General features: G+C 38.0%; 1 protein-coding gene across 4 annotated transcripts in view; it reads left to right on the top strand.

Annotated features, from left to right (window-relative positions):
* Positions 1 to 14,060, top strand: part of celf3a (cugbp, Elav-like family member 3a) — a 129,195-nt gene that overhangs the window by 22,436 nt on the left and 92,699 nt on the right. For all 4 annotated transcript variants that reach the window (XR_005635430.1, XR_005635431.1, XM_039767464.1 and 1 more), the window contains exon 2: positions 260 to 342. Coding sequence is in view for 2 of the 4 variants with exons in the window: in XM_039767464.1 (XP_039623398.1) it covers positions 260 to 342 (83 nt within the window). In the remaining 2 variants the exon portion in view is untranslated. The remainder of the gene's footprint in view (positions 1 to 259; positions 343 to 14,060) is intronic.

Raw genomic sequence — 14,060 nt, 5'->3', positions numbered from 1 at the left:
AATTGGCATATAACGGAGTAATATCAGATTAATTTCCATTCTGACCACATTGTTATATTTCACTGATTACATTTTTTGCCTTTTCTAATCTCTGCACCAAGCGGTTGGGAGAATCAGGTTTTCTTTTCTGTCTGATTAAAAAAAGAAAAGCCTGTTGTTGCATTGTAGTATGCACTGAGAACATAACCAGTGGCAAAATTAAATCATGTTGTGCCAGTTTCTCTTGTCAACAATTGCTTCTTATCTTTGTTGGTTTTAGGCTGTGCATTCCTCACTTACTGTGCCCGTGAGTCTGCCCTGAAGGCCCAGAGTGCATTGCATGAACAGAAGACCCTGCCCGGGGTGAGTTTCAGCAGACATCTTCTTTATTTTACTGACTGTTGTTATCCAAGAGCATATAGTTGTTTGCAGGTAGAAGAATTATAAAATAATTTTGACCACAATGTCTTTAGGCATTAATTCAGCAAGCAGGAATAGTGAAGGCTTGGCCTTGCTGCACCAATCTTGGTGACTGAATATTGAGAATTGTGCCTTCCATTCTCTGAACTAAGCTCTTACAGTCAGTCTTTTTATCGTGTTAATACTCAAATCCAGTTTACACATGGTGGTTCTTATTTAGTGTCTAATCTGTTTGATTTGCAGTAACATTGCATCTGTGTTGTACTTATTTTTCCTTTAATGCTTGTATCTTCTCTCATGTACATGAAGAATATTCTTTGCTTTATGTTGTATTATAATAATATTAACCGATTTGTGATCATTCCCACTATGAAAGATATTCTATGAATTAAGGTTTGGTTACTTAAGTGCTTCATAGAAATCTGTTATGATGTTTACATTGTGTTCAGCAGGATTCATATCCCATTTATTTGATCATTTATTTCAACGGTGAAATATTGTTTTAATTGTAGAGACAAATGAAATTAAAGACAATGTACCGTATTATTAATGGCAATAAAAGGGTGGCTAGATAGATAGATAGATAGATAGATAGATAGATAGATAGATAGATAGATAGATAGATAGATAGATAGATAGATAGATAGATAGATAGATAGATAGAGTGACCATCCCTGATGTCTTTAAAAAAAAAATTAAAGAAAGGTTGACACAATCATTTCAAATTGCTTCACATGGACTTAAGAGTCGAGTTCTGCCAGTTGGACCCGGGATTAAGGTTAGCTCAGTCATCTTTTCAGCTTTCCTTGATCCCCCATTTTCCTTACGAGATGCACCATAGATGACGGATCATGCAGCTGTTCATCTCAAAAAGCTGTCAGCCGTTTCTGGCTGCCTGCACAGCAGTGTGTGTGTGTTTTTTTTATATTTAATGTCCCACTGAACAGATGGCCTTATCTACACTATGGTGTTTATTGTCTCCTTAATCTGAGTTTGTGCAATGTGGAGATTGCAGATACAGTAAAAGAGTAAACAACAACCAGTGGAAAAGCTGCCTGTGGTTAACCCTTTTGGGAATGAATTCATCCAGACTTGTTTGACTCCATTATTGCTTTGTGTAACAGAGGAATATGAAATGAAGGTGAGGAAATGGGCCATAAACAGCAAACCCCGCTGTCTTGTTTTCAGGATGTTAACTTTGCCACTTGGAACACTCTCAAACATTACTGCATTCATTTTATGTCTGTATTAATGAATAAACAATCTTTTGGCTGAGAACGAATATGCATCTTTCAAAGTATATCAGTTGGGCTGTTTAAAATTTTAATGCTAACTTCTTTTGTAATAAATTTGGTTATCGTAAAGCAGGGCAGTGGATTAGGGAACATGATTTTGTATAAAGTATAAAGGATTTGGCCTCTTTGCTTTGAAGATTTATCTGACTCATCAATAAAATATTCAAAGGCATGTCTCGTAAATGAATCATTCATTTATATAGTGCCTTCCATAATCAAATGAACACTATCATAAAACATAACATAAATTTGATAATAAGGAAAAAAAGTAATTATGCATTGTAACACTAATATGAAACCTAATATATCTGAATTTGTTATGTGAATAAATGTAAAATTGATTTTTAGCGTACACATTCTCATTTACCAAACCTGAAATATGTCTTAGCATTCAGTACAAGCTTGTTTTTCATTAAGATACACACTTATAAACAAATACATGTCAATCTTCATTTTTGATCATGCACAAATAGAAATTGAGTAAGTCAGCCAATAGTTCTTTAAAACACTGCCTTTCATAGTATATTCTCTTGCATAGTTATATCATATATATGCCACATTGGTAAACAGAATTAATGAGTTTGAATTTTCTGCCAGTCTAATAGACAACTGAGTAAATGTGATTTTTGACTTAACTAATAATATTGTAACAGTGGTAAAGGAAAAATACGTCAGATTAATATAAGCCCCCTAGCTAATGGAATGTTCCTTTAGCTCAGCACGTTACTCCATTTGTTATTTGGCTTGACAAAGTCCAGGAGGAGATCAACCTGCATTGCTTTAAAATATCTATTTGGATAACAGGTGCCCCAAAATGCACACATATCTGTTAAAATAAAAACAACTTTTGTATTATTACACACATAAATACACTATTATTAAATACTATACATAGGTATTTTGTTACTAAATCAACAGGAATCTTCTATTCCCACCAAGGCACCATGCATCTTTGACTCAACTACCAGGCATTGAAGAGGATATATATGAACATCCAGGTCTGTTTGTAATATCCAGCCACATTGAGACCGTGCTTGCTAACTCTGAGCTTCAGATCTGCCACTTGAACCTTAACGTGTAGTCTCTAGCACTCCAGCTTGTTCTGTAATTTGCACCAGAGTCTAGTGCACAATAGCTGGAATGTAGAGCATCAGTGGCATGCTTTAGCTGGAATGACTTCCTCTTGCATTGGCTCTCTAGCAATTCTTTGTGAGAATGGTATGAAGTTTAACAACAAGCTAATAAAGTCAATAGGGATCAAAGTCATGGTGGCGCAGTGGGTAGCGCTGCTGCCTCGCAGTTAGGAGACCTGGGTTTGCTTCCTGGGCTTTCTCTGCGTGGAGTTTGCATGTTCTCCCCGTGTCTGCATGGTTTCCTCCCACAGTCCAACGACATGCAGGTTAGGTGCATTGCCGATCCTAAATTGTCCCTAGTGTGTGCTTGGTGTGTATGCGCACCCTGCGGTGGGCTGGCACCCTGCCTGGGATTTATTTCCTGCCTTGCGCCCTGTGTTGACTGGGTTTGGCTCCAGCAGACCCCCATGACCCTGTAGTTAGGATATAGCAGAATGAATGGATGGAATCAAAGTAGTTGTCCTCCTGTCCCTGGGGTTTGTGCTGAGAGGATTTTGGACAATTCTGTTGTTGGAGAGACAGTAACAGGGTTGTTTTCTATATTGCATTTTGTACGACTATATTCTAAATTTCAGATTCCACTAGTGTCCTATATAAAAAGCCCTACGTAAAGAGAAGAAAGAAGTAAGCAAGCTTTATTATTTTATTATATTATTATGGATAAATGTAGCTGTTATTCTAGGGTCATTGTTTTTTCTTTCCTTTTGCTATTACGTAAGGCAGGGATATGCTCAGCGGCCCAGAGAATGTTCTCTGTTCTCCACCAGAACTAACATAACATTCTATTCACAAATCCAATTTAGGATCACAAGAGGCTGTAACTTGTTCTGGCCGGATCTGCATAAGGTAGGGACCAGCCTTTGACAGAGCTCACATTCATGTTAGGGCCCACTTGCACACACACACAAACATTTAAAGCTGCACTCACTTTTGGAGTTTCTGAATAATCCTTCACTCATGTCTTAGAGGATGTGGGAAGAAAAACAGAGCACACAGGTGGAAAATGTGCAAAGTCCACACTGACTACTACTGGTGCTTCTAAATTGAACCTGGGATGGTCAATTCGTGAGGCAGCGGTGTCACCACACCTACATTTCACTCTATATCAGTACATTCATTCTAAATGTTAAACTTCAAACTGATTCTCGTTTTTTTCATTGTGGTTATTGAGTGAAAAGAACAGAGCCGTGTAAACTGTCTACTGCCTACAGAACTGCCTACTTTGTGGTAGTAATGAGATTATAAAGGGCTTACAAATTGGAAACCACTGACCATGTATTTGTAAGAGTGTGATTTTTGTTATGACAATGGATGTATACATCCAGAATCGCACACGTGAACTCAGAGAAAACCAAGCGAAATTACACCTTTTATTGGCAAACTAAAAAGATTACAATATGCAAGCTTTCAAGGCAACTCAGGCCCCTTCTTCAGGCAACACATGAACTCTGGAAAACAACTGTAGTCACGTGAACAATAACATTTTATTGAAGGCATCCAAAATGAGGTTTAAGTTTAGAGAAATAATAATAATACTAGTAATTTTCTTTAAAACAGATCATTGATGCAGTAACTTCCGAATAATATATATACTGTATTCATCATCTGATTGTCATACACCACACCCTTTCTGGATCACAATGGAAAAATAGCCCATAAAAGTCCTCAGTAGGTTTTATCCTTGTGACTGTTGGTGCTGGTATAGTCTATGGCATCCATAAAGGTAGTCTGTTTGGAGATGACTGGGTGCAGCGGGGCCTTTGCATTAAGGGCTGGTGAGGCGCTACACTGCTCAACTGGGGTCAACATCATCTGTGCTCATTTTCACTAACTCTGTGAGCCAAACCGAGCCAAGCTAGGTTCCTTCCCGATGCTCGCTGGCGGCCAGGTAAGCAGGCAAATAGATTTACACAAAAAGTGTGTTCTTTTAAGTCCTGTTCTTTAAATGCTTGCTGTACATATCTCTTGCTCTCCTTCTCAAACTCTCTCACACTCACACATCCACACCCAACCTCTTGCTTTAGAATGATGCTTCATTTTTGGTAACTTTCTTGAAATAAATTGGGATTTTGTAAAGAAAAAAATGTTTACATTCATTTTCATTAGCTCTTTTTCTTTCCAACCTATGACAGTGAAACGCCACACAACCCCCTTCATTTAAAGTTAAAACCTGTTAATTTCAGAGATAGCTCATTCAAGCTGTAATAGCATCTAACACTGGGTGTTGCAGTAGCCATCAGCCCATTACGGCTGATAAAACAGTCCTGTCTAAAAAGCCCAAATCACAAATGGATTACCAAAATAGAAATATAGAAGTGGAATAACTGCAGTACAGAAAGTATTTGTGAAGTAACTCTACTGCTGTTACGCTACATTTCGTAAATATGGGAAAAATATAAAAAAAAATTAAATATACTGTATATTGGAAGGTATGAGAAGATAATTTCAATTATTCAACAATTTATCACTTCTGTTATATGACACAATACGAAGGTCAAATTGTATAGCATAGTTGATAAGTAGTCCTTTCTTAATTGGAAGCAACATTTATAGTAAAACATTAAACAATTAGTATAATTTTGCATTTGGTAGCTTATTTTTATTATAAGGAAAGAAGGTAAGAGACAGAATGTTTTAGTGACACGCCTGATGAAGGTTATATGGCCACTACATTGGATCTCTTACCTTATTTCCTTTTCACAGTGGAAATAACCTTTAACTTTCTTCCTTTGCATATGCACTCTGATGCAGCCCTTCACTTTCTGTTATGTTCTTTCACTTAAAAAAACAATTCAGCATACATAACCAAATGTGCTCTTATTATATTTTTTTTACCATTTATCATATATGTATTTAAATAAATCCATTAAGGGCTTCTCTATGTAGGTTGCACATTCTGACAGATAATTTGCCATTCTGCAAAATACTCTCAGTGTATAACTTGCTAGCCACACCTCCTCATGCAAATTAAGTCCTAATTGCCCAGTCAGAGGAGTGACGTTCACAGATGCTTGGAGCTTGGGGCTTTGGGGGAGGGGGAGTTAGGCAGTCTAGCTGCAGGCCTCCCGAGCTCCACTGAAGAGCCAATCGAATTGCAGGAGTATGTCACATAATTTATACAGTGGAAACTCTGACAAGGGTCTGGCCATACCCCATAGCACTCACAACACTTTCAGTACAAGAGACACAGTTCTAGTAAATGGCATGCCCACTGAAAGGCATGCCTACTCAGTAGTCGTCATTATTGAGTCAGATAACTCTCCCATGACCCTTAACTTTAGTGTAAAGATGTTTTATAATAATGAAGCACTAAGTACCAGTAAACTGGATTGTTAAGTAAGATGCAAATGACTGTGTGTGTCATGCAACATCAGTAACGTTTAATGCAAAGGCACACTATCCAGTGTGTGGAATTGTATTGGCTCCCCAGCAGTAGCGTAACTAGAGTTTTTATTGCGTGGGGCGGTCTTTTAGTTTGCAGCCACCCCCAAACATACATACTAAATAAAAAATATCATACAAAAAATGAAAATGATGAAAATTGTAACTATTAATTACGATTGAAATATTTCAATAATGTTCCTTCATGCTTTTTCAATTCACTCGCCTTTTACTTTTTTCTAAAAGTGGCACTGCTCTCTCTTTTTTGCTTCATCTTGAGATTGAGACAATAATAAAATACTAATCATAAGATTTAAGGGTTCATCCCTTTTGGTCAGAGTAAGTTGACATAGAGAATCTTTGGTCAGAGTAAGCCGGCGAACTGGTCAAAATTCGCATTTGTAAAATATAACTTTGCAACATATGTATTTGTAACAGTTTTTAAACATTAATAATGGTGTATGTTTGACATAGATAACACACATTAATTTCCAAAGTCAAAATTGTTAAAAAAGTCAAAAATGTCTAGTAGTAAATTTTATTAAAAAGTGCCTCCCTGGGCGGACTGCCCCCTCTGCCCAAGCTATACCTGTGCTTCTCAATCAAGTAGACCTCTGAAATTCTGCAGCTACACTCTGTTGGGGCATTTTGCTTGCTTGAAATGGGCTAAAAACAGTTTGTAGAACTGGATGGAATTTTGATTGTGATTGGAATCTGAAGTGCCTATCAAATCTAGCAACCCTGTTCCCAGGTATGGGCGGCCTCAACAGAATTTTCATTCCACAGTGCCACTGGATATGTGTATGGATGGGATAAGTGTGCCACTCGGATAATGGGCTTCAATAGAAAACTTTATTCAGGGTTGTCCCACTGTTTTTCACTCCATATAGTATATGTAAAGGTCCTTGTGAAGTATTTGTGTTACATGGAAACTCTGATCTAGCTACCATGCTCTCTTGCTTCTTTAACATGAACTCGGACGTAATCCATCGAGGGCAGACTCCAACTGTCACACTGTTTTTGTTTTATTTTCTGCTCTTCTCGTGTGCAAGTGAGGATGGATGAGTAGCAAACAGGAAGCTGGAGAATCTTTAATTAGCATCAGTGTTTACTGTGCACCAGCAAGGTGCCTTTAGAGGGCTGCGTCTTACCCACTGGGTATTAGTGATGCCAATTGAATTTAGGTGTAAAGCAATTAACTCGCACGTATGGCCGCGCATGTGTGAGGTATTGCTTTCTAGAAAGACTAAAGTTGCCGGGTACATGGTCCTGCTCGAGCAGCAGTACAGTTGATCCCTATTGCGCATGTGCTTAGCAATATCTCTAATTTGGTAACAGCGAAGCAGGCTGTGGCAATCTCACAGCAGGATATGGTTTTAAATAATTTTCCGGCCTTTAAGGTATTCACCTTTGAATAATTAAAAAAAAAAAAATCACAGAAGCTTCTGAGCTGCAAGCAGTGGAGTGCACAGAACAAGAGCGAGTGCACTTAGCTGCAAAGCAGTGCCGCAAACTGAGAAGTGTCAATTGTTTCGGCAGTGTGCTGTGTGATGTACGGTTTTCATATTCATCATTTACGTGCACAAAAAGAAATGAAAAAGCATGCATCGTGCACTGAAATCCCTGAGAGTAAACCAGATGGCTCCCTGTTCTTTGTGATTTATTCAGCCATTGTGTTATTTGCTATTGTGTGCGCGTGGTTTCTTTCTCTCTTTTTTGTGTTGTTGTCTGCATTCATAAGGAGAGAGAGGAGCAGGTATTCTGAATAAGGAACGGAGGGTACGGTTAAGGAGGGCAGATGGGTGAAGGATGGTAATTAGGCTAAGGGCTGAAAGGTGAACTAGACAACAAAACTGGGAGTTTGATAGAATCGAACAAAAGAAAAGTTAAATAAATAGATATATTCTCCAGGTCCTTAAGAAAAAGTGATTAACAAAAGTGATGCAAGCTGTCAGTTGGAGTCAGACTTGAACCTTGGGCAAAGGAAAATGTCAGGTGACCTCTAAATGACTGAAGACAACCTGATGGTGGCTTCAACATATATTTTAAGATGTATAGAGTTGAAGCACCTACAAACTACGTGTTTGGGTGAAACACCAGGGTTTAGGTCTTGTATATTAGCATTCTGCCCTTATGAATGCCTCCACTTATCGTATGCATGTTGGTGCATAGTGGAACTTTGCCCCACAATCTTCCTGTTATTTAGAAAAACAATCTATAATTTCACCAAGCTATCACATTCCCAAACTCCCATCCCACGTTTCCACAATTTTTTCTAGTTTCTGTATATCAGTGCTCTTTGGACCTCCAAGGGGGTCCCAGGGATTCCACCCCCCCTCCCCACACCCACCCATGCTGTCTGAAATTGTTTCAGCTGTCATCAGCCAAAGCAACAGGGAGTGCTGCCAATTCTGGTTCTACTTTGTGGCAGTTGCTGCCATAATAGCTTGTGACTCCAAGCGACTACTTAAACCGTTTTTTAGAAAATGGAAGGGAGATTACAGAAATGCTCTTGATATACAGTAATGCTGGAATGAAGAATTGCACTTCCATCCATGAGTTTGAGCAGTAAAATCCCCATCAGAAGAACGTCCTTTGATTATGTAAGATTGCAAACATTCTTTGCATGATGTGACCTAAGGACTATGGAGTATATTTAATCCAGTGGGTCGAAAGTGTAGATTTCTTTGCTGGTAAACTTTGTGAGCTTTTTAAGTGTTTAAAGAAAGTGGTGGAGATGGTGCAAAGCAGAAAGATTACCTTAATAAATAACAAAAATAAATGTTAATCTCTTTTTATAGTGGTGCCATTCTCATTTCTGATTTCAGGCAGCTAAGATAAATCCATCAATTGACATCTTTCTCTTTACAGTGGGTGGAGGACAGAAATTATTGACTTGTACAGTGTGTAGATTTTGTTGCATATCCCTGTATGATGTCAGGCTCATGGTCAAAAAGCATGCAGTGTTCTTTAATGAACCTCTAAAACTTGGTACGATTAAAAATGTCCAACTGTCTGCTGCCTGCAGCTAATCTATTGGAAATTCATAGGGGCCAGTCCCACAAAAGTAGTACAGCAGGTTAATCCTTTGTTGCTCACGTGCCTTGCCTTAATAAGAAATAAAGAGGAAAAGGGTTAGTCTTTGTTTTATGGGGGTTGTGTGGCTAACAGATGTCTCCATCGTATTGCATCAGAGACCCTCCCCCCCCCACCAAGCCCAGCAAATTCGTCTAATACTTGCCCCCCATTCTCATGAACCTTTCCTCTTTTCTCTGCTCATAATTGCTTCTTTCATTCATTTTATCAACCACACAAGTAAGAGAGCTGCATTTTCACCATTTGTGGTTTCCCAGGCTGTATTATCTTCCCAGTCACTTGCATCTTTAAAATCTCTTTTAGGGCTAACCTCCTTTGATTACTTAGCATGTCTATATTTGCACTCCTCCATTCAGGCTGCATTGTTCCCATTACCCTGCTGCCTATCTCACTTATTTTTTTCACCCTGACGCATTTTTCTCGATTGTCCCATGCTTATCTCTCTTATATTCAATTCAGGCTGCATTGCTCCAAATGTACATCATTTTTGTGTGTTATTCTTCCCATGTTATTGTCCCATACAACATTCTCTCCATTATTATATAATTGGCATACATGACTCTAGTCTCCCCATGTATGTTTCTGCTATCTTCTCACAAGGCTGCATTACTCTCATTGTCCTGTGTATTCTATCCATTATATTCTGCTCAGGATAAATGCATCCAGGGTAAACTGTTACTTAAAAGGTGGCATTTTTTTTTTTAACTCGGGATATTCCCAGAGTTATAATTATTAGAAATTAACCTTAGTTATGACTAGTCAAATAAATAACACCATGTCTGAAGAAAGGGTCTGAGCTGCCTCGAAAGCTTACATTTTGTAATCTACTCAGTTAGCCAATAAAAGGTGTCATTTTGCTTCACTTCTCCTGACAGACAAAAACAGGGAGACACACCCAGCAAGCATATGTATAAAGAATTAGCAATGGTTTCTGAATTGTTTATATACCAGAAAACAAACTGCCTGTTATGTGTATCTTTAATCAAAATCAAAAACTTATGCTCAAAGAACTGAGTTGTAATGATGACACTAGTTTGGGGAATCTTTGAGCTACTGTAGACTGTAGTCTTTTACAAATCACTGACATTGTGGGTGATGCTTCACAACTTACTTAAACCACCCATTTAAAGATATTCAAATGTTTGCAGTATTCAGTAAGCTCTACATTTATGTTTCTCCTATCACCTCTTCAGGCTGTGATTGTGAAATATTTTCTTTTGCAGTGTCAGAATGTATTGTTCCCTTTTGTCCCATGTCACTTTCTTTTATCTTTTATGCTGTCTTCACAAGAGGCAACAATAGGTTGCATTACTCTGATTATTCTGTGTCTATCTCCATCTTTTCAGGCGAAATAACTTCAAACATGCCCCACGTTACCTAGTGTTATCTCCTTACCAGGCGGTGTCCCTGTAAACGTTCTCCATGCCTATCTCTGTCATCCTCTGTTCAGACTTCATTATTGTGATTGCATAATAACCCCTAACTCTTCTCTTCTGTCCAGCCAGTATTACAATGATTGAAACCTCATCCCCCAATCACCTTCTGTTCTCTTTCTTTGTTTCAAGATGCACTCCAAAAGCTTGAATATCTTATTGGGGGATTATATAGAGAATAAAAAATAGTTTTGTTTTCAGATTTTCCTACTGAGCGGAGTGTAAACTTTGACAAAAAGCCCCAGTCAATATATAAAAGAGATTATTTTAATTTCATTTGTATGTGTAATGTTCGCAATTTGTTACCTTCTATACCAAAAACTGAGATCTGGGTGGCAATGCAATGTTGCACCTCCTGGGAGCTGGATTCTCTTCCTGGCCTATTCATTGTCGGTGTGAAATTAGTATCTTTTTTCCATGTCTGCATGGATTTTCTCTAGAGGTACTACTTCTTGTGCGTTCGAAAAATATGCATGTACGGTAATTGGCAATTCTGAATTGACTTGGATTAAGTGAGTGTGTGTGGTTGAATGATAATGCCATGTAATAGACTAGTGCATATTCAGTGCTGGTTCCTGCATTATGTTCAATATTCTGGTTCCCACTTAGTGAAAGTAATGGTTTTGAAAATGGATGGAAGGTGCCCTTTGGGAAATGGTTATTGTTTTTTTGTTTCTCCTTCGTCTTTTCATCTTTCTAAGATCACTGGCCCCAAGGGACTTGTTTTCTCTACACTTTAAGCATCTTGTAGTTTGTCTTTTGGCCATAAGCAGGTGACATTTACCATCAGGTATTAGTTTTGCATTTTGTCAACTTTGTGTATAGTGATAATCTTGCAGTCAATCTGTATTAAGTAAAGCACTTATGAGTATTTAAATTACAAAGGACACTATAAAGAAATATACAAAACTGAGTGTTTTAGTGTGCTTGTTAGCCTGTTTAGTCTTTCAGAACAATACAAGAAAGTGAAGCTTGTCCTGGTTGCACTGTGTTCAAGGCATTAAACAAGCTTGAATGAGCCACCAGTACAGTGCCAGGCATGCTCGGTCATACAGCTTTGTAGGTCCCCAGAGCTGTGAACGAGTGATGCCAACCACTGTACTACCATGCTTCCCCATTTATCTATTGGGATATTTTAACAGTGAGGATGAGAGGATGTTTGAAGCCAGATGATAGGAGGGGCAGTTATAACCAAAATCAAACATAAAATCAACTAGAGCATAGAGTCCATGTCTAACATGTGGGTGTCAGAGGAAATATGTCTATTTAAGACTGACAACAGCTACCATAGCTGACAAATTTGTGCCAAACGAAAATCAAACTGAAGGCTTGATCTGTCCTGAAATATATCACGTGAAAAAAGGCAGCTAGTCAGAATTCTTGCTCCTCAATTCTTTGCTTGTCTGCATTCTCGTGGTTTTACGTATTTAACTGTTTCTTGCTCAGTGTGTGCCATTGTTTTATACTGCTTTTGACCTATGTGGATGGGTATTTTTTTTGCTGTTACATTGGATTCTTTAAATGGGAACTGTTTTCTGACAGAATGCAACATGTAAAAAACATTCATCTTTTATAATTTTGTGGGTTTAATGTAATGGCCCCAAAATCGGCTTCTTCAAAATCAATAACGTTCCAATTACTTGTCATCAGTCATTGACTTGCAGCAATCTTCAGGGTCTCATGAGGATATGCTGGGGGTCCACTGAACACTAGCTAGATGGAGGCAGATAATGATAATTATATGTAATTGTAATCAGTGTGAAGGTATTTTGCTAAAGAGAGCAGGTATCAGTCTTCGCTTAGAGAGAAACTGTTTTATTTTTTGAGTTAAGGATCAGAATAGCCAAATGTCCTCATTATTTGGCGCACTCTGAATGTTCAATATTAAATGTTTGTTTTTTTTTTTTTCCTTAATTTTTCATTGTTTTTTGTTTTTTTACTTTTGTTATTTAGGTTTGAAACTATGGGCTGAGGTATTCTGTAATTTGCTAAGATTAGCCTCATTACATGGGACATGTTTGGCAGTTAGAGGTTTTGTAGCTTTATGTAAAGTAATGTTCTGCATTTGGCTTTCTGCATTAGCTGCCACAAGTTTGCATGATTTATATTATATTAAATTATAACATTTTTCCAGCCTGCTCCATCCAATTCAAGGTCACTGGGGGGCCAGATCCTATTCTGCGAGTTGCAAAAAAACAGCCCTGGACAGGGCTCCAGTTCTTCGCAAGAGACCAACTAACACACACCCACACGGAAACATTTTAGAGTCGCCAATCAACTTGACACGCACATCTTTAGAGATGTGGGAGGAAAACTCATGTACCCAGAGGAAAATCCACTTCTTATTATGCTTGACGGCTTTTCTTTTTTTTTTTTTTTGCATAAGAAAAGTAAATTCTTTGACAGTGTATAACCTGAATGCTGGTAAAATATGTGCCTTTTTTAGAACATATTGATTATACACCTGCAGCCAGTGTGTCATGGTTATGTCGTCTGAAAATCCTTTCCTACTGAGCTTAATAATGCATTGTAATACTGATTTTCAGAATTTGTCTAGTGCAGTACTTCTAGTTTAGAATATGTTATTATCTCTGGTAAAAGTTGAAGAGTTGAAGAATCCACACATTGCCAAAGTAATTAGAAGGGTGTAACACAGGCGACATTCAAGTATTCAGTTCCTTAAAGTGGAGAATCAAGTTTTTTTAGCAATATGAAACATTGGTTGCAAATTATGTATAGGAACATAACATTCTCAGATCTGCGTAAAGCATTTTAGGGTGGTAGGGGACAGCAGCATATCTTGGCAGTATTGGATACAAATTGGGAGCCAGCTCTAGATGGAGTGTCAGTCCACAGGGTCCACACTACACACTAAGACCAATTTAGACTCCCTTAAAACTAAACATGCAAGTCATTTTAATGTTAGAGATAGAATGAAGTACCTGGAGAAAATCAGAGTCCATCCCCAAACTCACCTGTAGGTTTCCAGAGCTGCGATCCAGCAGTTCTAACCACTGTCTCACCATATATCCCCATTTACCTATTGTGAATAACATATGCATATAGCCATACAGGGTCGATTTAAAATTTCTATAAAAGAGCATGGAAAAACCACACAGTCTGTGATAAGGTGAGGGATTCAAACCTAAGACCTAAGGCTGCATGAGGTGGCTGAATTGTTGGCAATTGGCATTGTTATCAATTAAAAATATTACATGAATGCCATAATGCATCATTTTTGTTTGTTTTCAACATAGGCATCACAAATGAATAGGAAAACAAATTGTATTAATTTTTCTAAAAAAAAATAATAAATGTCACGT

This window comes from Polypterus senegalus, chromosome 1, assembly GCF_016835505.1.
Source record: "Polypterus senegalus isolate Bchr_013 chromosome 1, ASM1683550v1, whole genome shotgun sequence".
NCBI classification, from domain to species: Eukaryota; Metazoa; Chordata; class Cladistia; order Polypteriformes; family Polypteridae; genus Polypterus; species Polypterus senegalus.
This window is presented reverse-complemented; position numbering and strand designations above follow the sequence as displayed.